This window comes from Astatotilapia calliptera, chromosome 3, assembly GCF_964374335.1.
Source record: "Astatotilapia calliptera chromosome 3, fAstCal68.1, whole genome shotgun sequence".
Taxonomy (NCBI): Eukaryota; Metazoa; Chordata; class Actinopteri; order Cichliformes; family Cichlidae; genus Astatotilapia; species Astatotilapia calliptera.
Genome location: NC_137424.1, coordinates 83,715,587 through 83,729,755, shown reverse-complemented (window position 1 = coordinate 83,729,755; position 14,169 = coordinate 83,715,587). Strand labels below are relative to the sequence as shown.

Below are 14,169 nucleotides of genomic sequence, written 5' to 3'. Positions count from 1 at the left end.
GAGACCAGGTCTGAGGAAGTGTAAGTGTGTTTTTAATGGGATTCATGAAAACAAAGCAGCACACATTCAACCATCTTCATCATGTCAGGAGTCATCATCAAAGTGTCAATCAATGAACAGATGATGGATCAATAACTGCAGCTGGATTGTGTTTGTTCTCTCCATCAGATTCCTGTCAACTCACAATCGACACAAACACAGTGAGCACAGAGCTCCAACTGTCTGACAACAACAGGAAGGTGACACGTGTGGAGGAGGATCAGTCATATCCTGATCATCCAGACAGATTTGATGTTTGGCCTCAGCTGCTGTGTAGAAATGGTCTGACTGGTCGCTGTTACTGGGAGGTCGAGTGGAGAGGAGGCGTTTGTATATCAGTGAGTTACAGAAGCATCAGAAGGAAAGGACACAGTGATGACTGTATGTTTGGATGGAATGATCAGTCCTGGAGTCTGTGGTGCTCTGATGATGGTCCTCATTCTGTCTGGCACAATAGCAGGAGAACAGACCTCTCCTCCTCCTCCTCCTCCTCCTCCTCCTCCTCCTCCTCCTCCTCCTCCTCTGTCTCTAACAGAGCAGCAGTGTATGTGGACTGTCCTGCTGGCACTCTGTCCTTCTACAGAGTCTCCTCTGACACTCTGATCCACCTCCACACCTTCAACACCACATTCACTCAAACTCTTTATCCTGGGTTTGCATTCTTGTCTCCTGGTTCCTCAGTGTCCCTGTGTGCAGTTGAGTATCAGCAGTCTCGTCCTGTTATAGAAAACCATCAATTGCGTGAAGTCATTTACTAATCTCTTTTTTTTACTGTCCACTTTTTAGGATTTCAGAAAAGCACAAATGACTGAGGCTGAAAAACCTTCATACAGGTGACCAAATTATAATTATTTTATTTGTTATTTAAAAAAAGAATGGGGGTCTTTTTTGGATTTATTTGATAGGGACAGTAGAGACTGACAGAAAAGCAGAGGGAGCGAGAGAGGGAAGACCAGGGCCACAGGTCCGACTCAAACCCAGGCAAGCCACTGTTCGCCAAACGGCATATGTCCGCTTGCTCTTCCCATTAAACTAAAGGTGTGCCAGGTGACCATAATTACTAAAAACAAACTCAACCTGATGGAACAGATTATGTGATAAGTCACTTTACGGTTTACATTGCTTCTGGTTAATTACAGTTTAATTCAGATCCCTCTAACACACACCACCAGACAAGTTTGTCATTTAAGATGGAAGAATTAATTAATGGCAGGACTTCTTTGAGCAGTTTTGTAGGAATGGGGTCTAAAAGACACGTTGATGGTTTGGAGGAAATAATTATTGAAGTTAACTCAGAAAGATCAATTGGAGAAAAAGAGTCTAACTTAACATCAATGGTACTAAGAGTAGCTGTAGATAATATTACATCTGTGGGATGATTATTGGTAATTTTTTCTCTAATGATAAAAATTTTATTTGTGAAGAAGTTCATGAAGTAATTACTAGTTAACATTCAGATAGCTGCTCTGCTCTATGTTGGTACAGGGCATTGGAGATGATAACAGTGGGTGGATTATATTCTTAAACTTAGTTACAGCGCTTTCAGAAAGACATCTACTGTGATAAAGTCTACTCTTCACCGCTGTGTAATCAATTATTGTAAATGTAAATGTTATCAGGAAGTGATCAGACAGGAGAGGGTTTTCAGGAAACACTGTTAAATGTTCAGTTTCTATGCCATATGTTAAAACAAGATCTAGAGTGTGATTAAAGTGGTGGGTGGGTTCTTTTACATTTTGAGAGAAACCAATTGAGTCTAATAACAGATTAAATGCCATGTTGAGGCTGTCATTTTTCAGAATCAGAATCAGAATACTTTATTGATCCCTGGGGGAAATTATTTTTTGTTACAGTGCTCCATTTTAAACCAACATTAAGACAAGACAGACAATACACTAACTAAGAATAGTACAATATATACATATATACACATACATACGTCACTCATAATTTTTAGCATCTACATGGATGTTAAAATCACCCACAATAATTATTTTATCTGAGCTCAGAACTAAATTAGATAAAAAGTCTGAGAAATCAGAAACTCTGTGTATTCCATGTTGCTTGCAGTGTCCTGTTGTGAGATGAAGAAAAATGTCACTGACTGGCAGATGTCCTAGAAAATGTCCTTTCATCCAGTTAAGGAAGACTGGGTTAAGAAATTTCATAATGTGTTCTTGGTGGATCATTATTATCTCTCTTCGGCCTGGTCTATCTCACTGTCAAATAGTGTTGTGTCAGTAATTAGCCATATGTTGACGGAGCACAGCAGCCACAGAGACAGTAGAGGAGGTGCTACAGATCGCCTCAGAACTTACGAAAAGTAACTGACCTGAACACTAAAAGGACCATATGTGGTCTGATTTAAATTTGGTGACATACATTCTTCACAAACTTTGTGATTGCCTGAAATTTAATAGTATAATAGAGAAGAACTTGAGACTTAGAAGTCAGGTTACTAAATTAAACTGTGAACCTATGAACTACAGCAGATACCAAAGTAAATCGTCTGTTTCCACACTTTCTCACAGTCTACTGGTAACTGGGTCTCCTGAATGCAGCAATGAAGAAAAGCTTGAAAACCCTTTTGGAGCTTCTCCCTGGCAAGCAGAAACCCATCCAGATGTTGAAAATCATACAGGAGAAACACCTGTAGGGACTGAGTTTAATTCAGTGAGCAGCACCCTGCCACCAAGCTCCCACCTGCACATCTGCTCCACAGCTTTCTGCTGCCTGACTCGCTCTCAAAGTCACTCATCTTTATTGAGCAACGTACCAAGGAACAACTTAACACGGGCAGCAAGCTTACCATCCATGAAGTTACATGAGTATACACCCAACATCAGTGTTGATGATTTTGGTGATGAAACCTACATGTTCCAGTGCTCCTGTCCAGGCCTGTACCAGTGCAGTGTGACCAACCTGATGTTTGTCATGAAGGGAGAAGGAGATGTGGTTTACAGGACTGTCCCTTGGAACAGAAGGCTGCTGGCCCAACACCACAAGAAGCCTGCAGGACCTCTGTTTGACATCACGTGTCCTCAGCAGTCTGTGTGTCAGCTTCATATCCTACACTGTGAGGTCATCTCCACAGGTGGAGGCCAGTTCTTGCAGGTTGCTCATGTGAAAGGTGAGGGCATCGAGTTTATCCACCCTCACCAGATAACCAAAACTCATGCTATTATAAATATCGAAGGGTTTTCTGCTTATGGTAATGTCAAGGATGAAGACTCTCCTCCCGACCCAGTCCAATCATTGGTTCTGCTCTTCTACAAACCCCCAAACGATTGTAATCCCAGATCTGTCCTCAGTGTGTTCATGTTGCCACGTAATATTGTGTTCCCCAAAATGCGGCGTGACAGGAAGAAGTCAGACAAAACTGAGATATACATCGAGACAACCTCTGACTGCAAACTGCATCCAAAGCAGGCTTACACTCTGGCCACTGATCCTGAACATGACCTCATTAAAGTTCTACCAAAACAAGCTGATTTTCAAGAGGAGTTCTTCGAAAGCTACTTCCCATCATTTCAGGTGTTCTTAAAGGAAGTCTTTACAGATATTAACCTGTGTCTGAGAGACAAGAGCAGCTCCACCTGTGTTTGGGAAACAGAGGTTTGTCTTTTTCCTACTGGAGGAACAACTGGTACTGTGAAATCTTTGGATGCTGGTCCAAAAAGGAGGAGCTTCATCGAAAGTATATCAGGACCTGTTCTCAGGAGTCTGCTGGACCACCTGCTGGAAAAAAAAGTGTTAACTATAGATGAAGTGGACGAAGCAAAAACAGTGAAAAACAGAAAAGATAAAGCTAGTTGGGTTTTTGACACTGTGAGCAGGAAAGGTGGTGATTCAGAAATGTTTGAGATTCTCCGTGAGGAGGATCCCTTTCTCTATAAACATCTAGGTTTGAAATAAAACGGAGAGCTGTCACATACAGATGATCTTGCTAACAGCCACTGTCACTAAACATAACATTCTCAGTGCTCCTAGGACAGTGCTGTCCAAACGCTGAATTTGTACCTACCTAGCTGTTAATCTCTTCAAGGAGTAAAGAAAAACGCATTACTCATCGATTTATTCTTATTGACTTGTAGCATTTTATGACACACAACAATTATAGATGTGTAATTTTTAACTTTTTCATGGCATGATAGTGTATTTCTTAACAATATCTATTTGTTTCATGTAGTTTTTAATATTATATTTAAACATTTTCATTTAAACCTTTCGCCAAATGTGTGATTGCAAATTTCTGCATGTTTTTTTGTTTTGTTTTAGAATTTGATTTTTTTTTTTCCCGCATACTTCTGATGTTATCAGTTTTAATTTAATTTTTTGTTGGGTTTTTATTTTTTGGTTCATGGCAATGTCTGCAGGATATTTTCTGATATATTTACTGTATAATTACTGATTTTTGCCTTGTCAGATTATTGTAAACTCTTTCACTTTTACCAACATAAAATCACATCTTAATTAAAGTGCTGAATCCAAGTATTTTCATGTAGCTATTAACAAGTTTTCACTGGCAGTGCCTGAATGGATTGCAATATAGTTTGAAATGTATGAAGGGCTCAGGTGAAATTTTGTATAAAAACCCAGAGGTTGTTACTCTTATGTTTACTCAAAAATGTTTTTGTGCTATAACTCTTCTGCTCCCAGTAACAACAGTGACTACCGTATCTTCTGCACTTTAAGGTGCACTTAAAATCCTTTTGTTAGACTGAATTGTTAAATGTTGTTATTTTTATGCTTACCATCTCTACATCGTTTTAACTCTGTGATGCAAGGAATTCCACTGCCCCCCTCCCTCTCGAGGTTCTGGGTGGGGGGCTGTAGTCTTTTATTGCAGACACATCCTTGTGACGGTCTTTTTGATGTAAGCTTCCTGCCCAGCAGGAGGACACACACACACACACATTCTTACATACATACAGAAGTTCACACATATACATACAATGCCTTGTCTTAGAACCATTTGGGCGTTGCCTTGCTGTGATGAACTGTTTTCCCAATAAAAGGCAGCGAGAGGAGGCCATTGTCGGGGTCATTCGTAATGAGCTGAGATACCGACGAGGCCTCCCTTGCAAGTAAACGATCGATCACTGTTGCCTTGTTTTTCTTTCACGGGAATAAGTCCTGGATACAGCGGGGTCTGAGTTTAGACCCAACACCTTTAATTATCTCAAAAATCAGCAGTGCGCTTTATAATCCAGTGCGCCTTATGTATGAATTCTCGTTGTGCTGATCACAAAGTCGCAAAATCGCTAGCCCGACGTCCCGGAGCTAGCGATATGTCCGGTCGGGCGACCAAAATCTATCTCAGCCCCGCCCGTCGGGCTATATGATAACCTGACGGGCGGGGCTGAGATAGATTTTGGTCGCCCGACCGGAGATATCACTAGCTCCGGGACGTCGGGCTAGCGATTTTGCGAGCCCTGCAAAACCGATTTTATGTGGTACACGTCGCTCAAAAATCTGTCAAAAATGTTTTAGTACGACTTTGGTAAGCTACGAAGCCGCACCACTTCGCTTGATGGATTACGGCTACTGTAGTCAGGAGCCAGTAATCTGTAATCTGTGCCCAAAACTCCGTCCATGTCAGGGACCTGGGTCTGAGCGACCCAGTCCATGAGCAGTTATGACTCCTTTTATATTATGTGTGTTTCTGCACTGTGCTGCTGTTCTCGTGTCCATGCTTGTGTGTGTGGATGTGGCTGTGACAGGCACCTTCAGGCCTGGTGGGTGGGTGGCCCTGCCAGCTGGCTGGCCACACTTGAAGTTCATCACACACCTGGACCTGATCAAGCCTTGTTGGGGAGCTACTTAACAGTGTGGCTGAGCGCTCCTTGGCACGGGATCGTTGTCATGTCATTTCAGGCTTCCACTGCTGAGGCTCGGGAAAAATGAAGAGGATAATTAAGAGGAAGCATCAGTTCTGTCTCATCTAACTACACAGTATTATAATCATGCACTTATGTCTCAAACTAAGACAAAATGAGACAAAACGAGTTATGTGAGTCTTTAGATTATCAGTAAATTCTGGTGATAGGTTGACGCTCAGTGGAGCCATGTTTGGTTTGTGATGGTCAGCTTCTGTGAATCGCTCTTTGTAATTTAGAAGATCGTGCAGAAATGTGCGCGCCCTTATCTGAGAGGACACGGAGAGAGTGTCGCAGACTCGAGGTGATAAGATAAACCTCGGCGCTGGACGGCCTGCGCGTTACCTATGTGCATCTTTTCAATGACATCAGGTGAACCCATAATAAGCATTTCTATGTCTTAGACATCTTCGGTCCCGCGAAGGCTGAAGATGCGATGATGAATTAATTTCTTACGGAAACTGGAACTAGTGTTCTAGTTTGTGTTTAACACGGACTCTTTAGTGCGCTGCACACTGGCTCTCTCAGCCCGCGGGTTTCGGAACAAGAAGAAAGGAGAAAAAAGAGCACAAGCGCATCGTTAAAGCCGACTAACGTGAAAACACGTGACAAGACGAAGGTAAGCGGTACGGTTTGGTGACGTCACAGTGGAATCCAGCGTCATGACTTTAACATTGAACAAATCCGGTCCGCACAGGCTCAGAGACAGACCTCATCCTTTTACTTTAACCATGAAACATGAAGCTGTCGCTCATGAGACAGGAGCTCAGCTTTCAGCGTCACAGCTGGAACAACATCAGCTGACATGAAAGACACACAGATGTTTGTTCCCTGTTAGCAAAGATGAAGATGGAGAGCGTGAGGGAACTACAGAGAGGAGGAGGAGGACACGAGCTGTGAGGGACGCAGTGGACCAGCCCTCAGACCTGTGTGTCTCACACTGCCCTGTGATTAAACTCCATGCACTCAGTTTCATTAACACTAATGAATAACAATCAAAAGATAAAGTAATAAGTTACTGTAGTTCTCAGTTACAGCCTCGTGTTTACTCCACGTTCGTCTCTTTCAGACATCAGCAGGAGCGAGGACGACCCCCCCCCCCCCCCCCCCCCAGTGTGAGGACGTTCCCACCACATGAATGGGGGACAGGAGGCGCAGCTTCCAGCCCAGCTGGTAGGAAAGTCCTCCTTGGGTGGACTTCTCTGTAACTATGGACTCGTGCATGCAGACGTTTCAGTCCACAGTGATGTCAGTCAGTGCTTTTTAAAGATGTGCAGGATGTGAAATCTTCAGTTTGATTGTTAAATGTTCGTTCACTTTGTTTGTGCTTCAAATAAATTCACTTCATGGATGAAACAGTTCAATGTTGCCTCTTGTTTTGGTTCTGTGGCCCCATGAAACCCCCCCCCCTGTGCGCACCCTGGTCGATCTGCTGTCAAACTTTACCTTCATCTATCAAATATTTTACATCAAAATGCTCCTTCCACTCATTTTCATGTCCTTTTCCTGCACACTGAAGTCTGAGGCAAAGCTTAAACATGAATCTGTCAACACATATAAACACACTCGAATCACTGCTTTTTCTCCTCATGCACATGAATCAGGGTCTGTCATTCAGCACACAGACTTAAATACACCAGTATAAAACAAGCAAGCGCTCCTTCCAAGTCTGTGAGCGCACGGTAATAGAAACACTTGACATGTGAAAGATAATCAGTGTTTGAATCTTCACAGAAATGCAAAAATAAAAACGTAGAATAGAAAACAGAAGTGAAGAAAATGCTGTTTTAATTTCCTTCCAGCATTAGAAGGGTGTGACATGATGCACACGTGTAGAAACAGACACGTGTACCTGTGCATGGACACATGATTTCCATCTTTCTCATGCAAACACTCACCTACAGAAGCTGTAAACAGGCAGAGAATCAAAGCCAGCACAGCTTTCCTGCACATGTTGGTGTTCTCAGCAGTGACGCTGCTCAGAGCTGCTTCGTCCTCGTGGGTTTGGTGATGTGAGGCTGCAGGTCAGTAACCATGGTTACAGGTGACGCTCTGATGATCAAAGATGTCAGGTTATTGTTTCCATTCAAGACTAAAGTCAAATAAATCCACTGTATGTTTAGATAGTGTGTTAGTGTCGTTTCCATGGTAACACTGACTTATAAAAACAAAGGCGATCCATCAGATCAATAACGTGAGCTCATTTAAGTGCACATGTATGTTTGTGTATTCAGAGCATGAAGGCTGATGTACTCTGATGACTGCTGACATCTAGTGGACATTTGATGACATTACAACAACAGTTTGTGTGAAATAAAACGCAGATAGAAAACTTTAATTCACACAAAGAGGAGTCATGTGACTGTGACGACAGATGTCATTGGGTGAAAAGATCGGCGCCATCAGAACGCTGACTGATCTGCAGCCTGTGGCAGGAAGCAGTGCGTTCATCGTTCAGCTGTAACCTGATGGAGTCGTGTGTAAAATAAGGCAAAGATGTGGATGGAGCTGAGCAGACGCTGAGCTTGGCCCCCAGTGTTTCCAAACATACACACCACTGTGTTTGTTCCAACATCTCCAAGAAGTTTGAACTTTTTCATACAAACATTAGTAAACGAGGCCACACAGGTGATGACTTCATGCCTGTTGCTCTCTAATCTGGAAACACAGAAGAAGAGTCAGACGTGTGTGCAGCAGGGAGACGAGCGCTGTCATGCAGTGTGATGCTTCCAGCCTGCAGTCAAATACCACCTTCAGCATGTTTCAACCTTTTATCCACCATCACACCATGAAGCCGCCTCCACTCAGAGCAGCTACGTACTCTGAGCGCTTTGTCATCGGGTCTCCTTCGCCTCCTCGTGTCCTTGTCTCCTCCCTCCTCGTGTCTCAGGTGAAGCTCCACAGAAACCTGCTCGTGTGATTCTTCTGTGCAGAGCTTTAAACTCACGCTCTCCTGTCACACAAGCTCAGTTAAATAAAGTTTTTTGTCCTCGTGTGAACAAAGTGAGTGTGTGTGCTGAAAGCAGCTGCTGTGTGTGTGTTTCACTTCTTGTTGCATACTAAAACACACACACTCTCGTTCAGCTCAGTTTAGTGTGTGCAGCCAAACATCACGGCAGACTGCCACAGAGTTCAGCTTCCTCATAGTTTCACACGTCACTTCCTGTCCTCACAGGAAACTAAACTCTGTCTCTCACAGCAAAGAACGGAGCATTTGTCAGAGCCACACATATTCTTAAGGACAAAATCAGTATTTCACAATAAAAGCCTTGTTAATACAAAACTGTCCAGCAGCTATTAGGAGGGCCTTTAATTTGAAATAGATGGAAAAGGAAGCAGAAAAGGTCAGCCAGCTTCAGCGGTCAGAGGTTAAAGGTCATGTCCATGAAGAAATGCTGTTCATACTTTGGTTATTTTTTCTGTCTGAACTGGCAGGAAGTCCTCTGTGAGAAGCAGGAAGTCCTACTTTTGTTGTTTTTGGTGACTTTCAGAAATCTTCCAGCCGCTATAAATAAAGTGATGCTGGAAACATTGCTGTGGCAGACGGAGGGCTCAGCCGCCTCCAACCGAGTAAAGAGGTTCAGGCTCAGCAGCTCTGATCGTTCATTGGAGTCAGCACAGAGTGTGGAGGCAAGGCAAGTTTATTTGTATAGCACAATTCAACAACAAGGTGATTCAAAGTGCTTTACAGAGACATTAAAAACAAGAACAAACAAAAAGCATGATTTACAATGATTAAAACAAGCAAACAAACTAATTAACAAACAAACAAACAAAACAGTATATAAAATCAAAACAGATAAAATCAGAACAGTAGATAAAATCAGTAGTTAATGTAAGTTTTGAAATATATATATATATATGTATGTATGTGACCTCTGTGTAGTGTCTTCTCTGGTCTGCATTCACAACAAAAAGGCAATGGTTAGAATGCTCTTTTTAATGTCGTGGGCAATCAGCACAAAATCTCGCAGGAATCCTCCATTATTCTCAGGATTACATTTCCACTTGCAGTGTGATCGTATAGTGGTAAATTTATACAACCAAAATAGAAAAACTTCAACACCATTAACATTGCATGTTAAATTTCCCAAATGAAAGGAATATAGAAATATATTTTAAAGCTGTACATGAAACAATGTAAATTCTCTAAACAGTGTGGCACAGTCACATACCTGCATTCACAACAATTCAATTCAATTTTATTTATATAGTGCCAAATCACAACAAAAGTCGCCTCAAGGCGCTTCATAGATACAGAGAAAAACCCAACAATCATATGACCCCCTATGAGCAAGCACTTTGGCGACAGTGGGAAGGAAAAACTCCCTTTTAACAGGAAGAAACCTCCGGCAGAAGCAGGCTCAGGGAGGGGCGGGGCCATCTGCTGCGACCGGTTGGGGTGAGAGAAGGAAGACAGGATAAAGACATGCTGTGGAAGAGAGACAGAGGTTAATAACAGATATGATTCAATGCAGAGAGGTCTGTTAATACATAGTGAGTGAGAAAGGTGACTGGAAAGGAAAAACTCAATGCATCATGGGAATCCCCGGCAGCCTACATCTATTGCAGCATAACTAAGGGAGGATTCAGGGTCACCTGGTCCAGCCCTAACTATATGCTTTAGCAAAAAGGAAAGTTTGAAGCCTAATCTTAAAAGTAGAGATAGTGTCTGTCTCCCGAATCCAAACTGGAAGCTGGTTCCACAGAAGAGGGGCCTGAAAACTGAAGGCTCTGCCTCCCATTCTACTTTTAAATACTCTAGGAACAACAAGTAGGCCTGCAGAGCGAGAGCGAAGTGCTCTAATAGGGTGATATGGTACTACAAGGTCATTAAGATAAGATGGGGCCTGATTATTTAAGACCTTGTATGTGAGGAGCAGGATTTTGAATTCAATTCTGGATTTAACAGGAAGCCAATGAAGGGAAGCCAAAACAGGAGAAATCTGCTCTCTCTTTCTAGTCCCTGTCAGGACTCTTGCTGCAGCATTTTGGATCAGCTGAAGGCTTTTCAGTGAGTTTTTTGGACATCCTGATAATAATGAATTACAGTAGTCCAGCCTGGAAGTAATAAATGCATGAACTAGTTTTTCAGCGTCACTCTGAGACAGGATATTTCTAATTTTAGAGATTTTGCTCAAATGGAAGAAAGCAGTCTAACATATTTGTTTAATATGTGCGTTGAAGGACATGTCCTGGTCAAAAATGACTCCAAGGTTCCTCACAGCGTTACTGGAGGCCAAGGTAATGCCATCCAGAGTAAGAATCTGCTTAGATACCATATTTCTAAGCTTTTCAGGGCCGAGTACAATAACCTCAGTTTGATCTGAATTAAGAAGCAGAAAGTTAGCGGCCAGCCAGGTCTTTATGTCTTTAAGACATTCCTGCAGTTTAACTCATTGGTGTGTGTTATCTGGCTTCATGGACAGATAGAGCTGGGTGTCATCTGCATAGCAGTGAAAATGTATGCTATGTCTTCTAATGATGCTGCCTAAGGGGAGCATGTATAATGTAAACAGAATTGGTCCTAGCACTGAACCCTGTGGAACTCCATAATTAACCTCAGTGTGTGAAGAGGACTCTCCATTTACATGCACAAACTGGAGTCTATTAGATAGATATGATACAAACCACTGCAGCACAGTACCTGTAATACCTACAGCATGTTCTAATCGCTCTAATAGGATATTATGGTCAACAGTATCGAACGCTGCACTGAGGTCTAGCAGGACAAGCACAGAGATGAGTCCACTGTCAGAGGCCATAAGAAGATCATTTGTAACCTTCACTAAAGCTGTTTCTGTGCTGTGCTGAGCTCTGAAACCTGACTGAAACTCTTCAAATAAGCCATTCCTCTGCAGATGATCTGTTAGCTGTTTGACAACTACTCTTTCAAGGATGTTTGATATGAAAGGAAGGTTGGAGATTGGCCTATAATTAGCTTAGACTGCTGGGTCTAGAGATGCTTTTTGAGTAAAGGTTTAACTACAGCCAGCTTGAAGGCCTGTGGTACATAGCCGATTATTAGAGATAGGTTGATCATATTTAAGATCGAAGAATTAATTAATGGCAGGACTTCTTTGAGCAGTTTTGTAGGAATGGGGTCTAAAAGACACGTTGATGGTTTGGAGGAAGTAATTATTGAAGTTAACTCAGAAAGATCAATTGGAGAAAAAGAGTCTAACTTAACATCAATGGTACTAAGAGTAGCTGTAGATAATATTACATCTGTGGGATGATTACTGGTAATTTTTTCTCTAATGATAAAAATTTTATTTGTGAAGAAGTTCATGAAGTCATTACTACCCATATGGAAAAGATATATATAAATCTTATAAAGTTTGTATCTGTCTTGTGTGAAACTTGTATGAAAAGCATATAAGAGTGAAAACAGATATAAGATGCCTTGAAAAATTATATAATGAAACTTGTATGTTTTGGATACTTACTAAAACAATGTATGAAAGTAATGCGAAAGTGGCCACTTTCATGAGTAATCACATATAAGTTTTTACTATTTCTTTTCCGTATGGGTAGTTAACGTTAAAGGGATGGTTGGCTCAATAGAGCTCTGACTGTTTGTCAGCCTGGCTACAGTGCTGATGAGGCCCTGATGGTAAAAAAAAAACAACTACATTTCCGCAAAAATGACGTCACTTCCGGTTTAGGGCAGGTGGACATGCAAAAAAAATGCGCTGACGTTTATTCCAACGTAGGAAGTGTTACAAACAGCTGATCGGATCGGCAAAGCGTGTTTCTGGAATATTATGTTTTTGTTGCTGCAAGCGCTTTTTATGCAGTTTTTGCAAAGCCATATGTGGAAGGAAACTGTGACCGAGGACAAGCTGATGGCATAAGATGTCAGTACAACTCCTCCGGTTTCATATGCAAAAAAATGTATTGCGCTAGCTTACGTGGTTGAAGAGCTACCGGGATTTAAAAATAGTTACGCAAAACAGAGCGTGCCCGCTCCGACCGGCTTTAAAGGGTTAATAGCCTCAATACTTGAAATGTGCAGTTCACTTGTATTTTTATTTTTATTCCTATTTATTCTATTTATCCCCTTCGTATATTTTATTTATATATGTCTCTGTATTTATATATGTGTATATATATAATATTCTCTGTAACTTCTGTCGGTGCTGTGCTTTTGGAAACTGAATTTCCCAGAGGAACCCACCCGAGGGATTAATAAAGTTTTATCTTATCTTATCTAACATGTTTGTACTCTCTTGTTACCTCGACCAGGTCCGCGGCTCCGAACCGTGGAAAGGAGACCTCTGGCTAATACTTTGGGTTCCGTGTTGGGCTCGTAGCCGGGAGCTAGCTTTACTGTCTGGGTCAACTTTGCTAGCGAGAGACAGAGAGAGGCATTGAAAGGCTGAACTTACTTGTTTTGGAGGAAAACACAAACACAGTGTACAGTCGAGTCTTAATAGCTTACTTACAACTTGGATCGTGAGGCACTCTTTTTGGCTGCAGTGGTTATTATTATATTTACATGCTTCCATCTCCCGTTTCTGGGCAGTAGCACCTCATACTTTTCATATTGCCTTTTTCTCCCTCCCTTGTGCTCACACACACAGGAGGGGCAGTCCCACATGTTATTCCTGGAGCAAGGACTACACCACCCATGAGGCTACAGTCTGAAAGGGCTATGCCTGCCTAACACTCTGCTCATATTGCCTTCATATTAAATCATTTTTTGAATAATAACTTTGTAAAATATTTCTTCACATCAAAATGTGGGCCGCAAGTAGAGGTGAAGTGGGCTGCAAGTTTGAGTCCCCTGGTTTACAGCATCCTGCCATGCGATTGCATTTGTCTCTAACCATCAGGAACCCTCATGTAAACTTTTATCAAGTAGAAAAAAGTTAGCATTGATCCTCCAGCTTCACTGTGTTTGTGTTATGCTGTTATGCTTGCGATCACATAGCACATCATTATATACCAGCTAGCTTCAGTAACCCTACCAATGTCACTGCTGTTTAGTTTTCTGTCTTCATTTGATAGCAGTGCTGTACGTTTGAGTTTTTTCAGAAATTTCTCAGTCAGAAAATTACATATCATGTTTAGCTTCTTCTAACTTCTAACTCTGTTAAATGCAACAAATTCTGTTTTCATGGATGCCTGGATGTTAAACTTAATAGTTACACCTGGTAAAGCAGCAACGCTGATCTTTTTATTACAGATGAAAGAATTTAGTCAGTTTGTAACTCTCAGTGACGCAGCAGTGTTTGTTTGACTTTAG

At 41.9% G+C, this 14,169-nt stretch overlaps 1 protein-coding gene and 1 long non-coding RNA gene across 2 annotated transcripts; both read left to right on the top strand.

Annotated features, from left to right (window-relative positions):
* The first annotated feature begins 383 nt into the window (after nucleotides 1-383).
* On the top strand, nucleotides 384-5,136 carry LOC113018362 (uncharacterized). The gene is made up of 3 exons (XM_026161426.2): nucleotides 384-734; nucleotides 826-872; nucleotides 2,571-5,136. The coding sequence occupies exons 1-3, from the start codon at nucleotides 423-425 to the stop codon at nucleotides 3,952-3,954; spliced, it is 1,743 nt and encodes a 580-aa protein (XP_026017211.2). The 5' UTR covers nucleotides 384-422; the 3' UTR covers nucleotides 3,955-5,136.
* A 1,160-nt stretch (nucleotides 5,137-6,296) lies between these two features.
* On the top strand, nucleotides 6,297-7,279 carry LOC113018364 (uncharacterized). The gene is made up of 2 exons (XR_003271778.2): nucleotides 6,297-6,537; nucleotides 6,616-7,279. It is a non-coding gene; the product is annotated as an uncharacterized LOC113018364 (long non-coding RNA).
* Nucleotides 7,280-14,169: the final 6,890 nt, after the last annotated feature.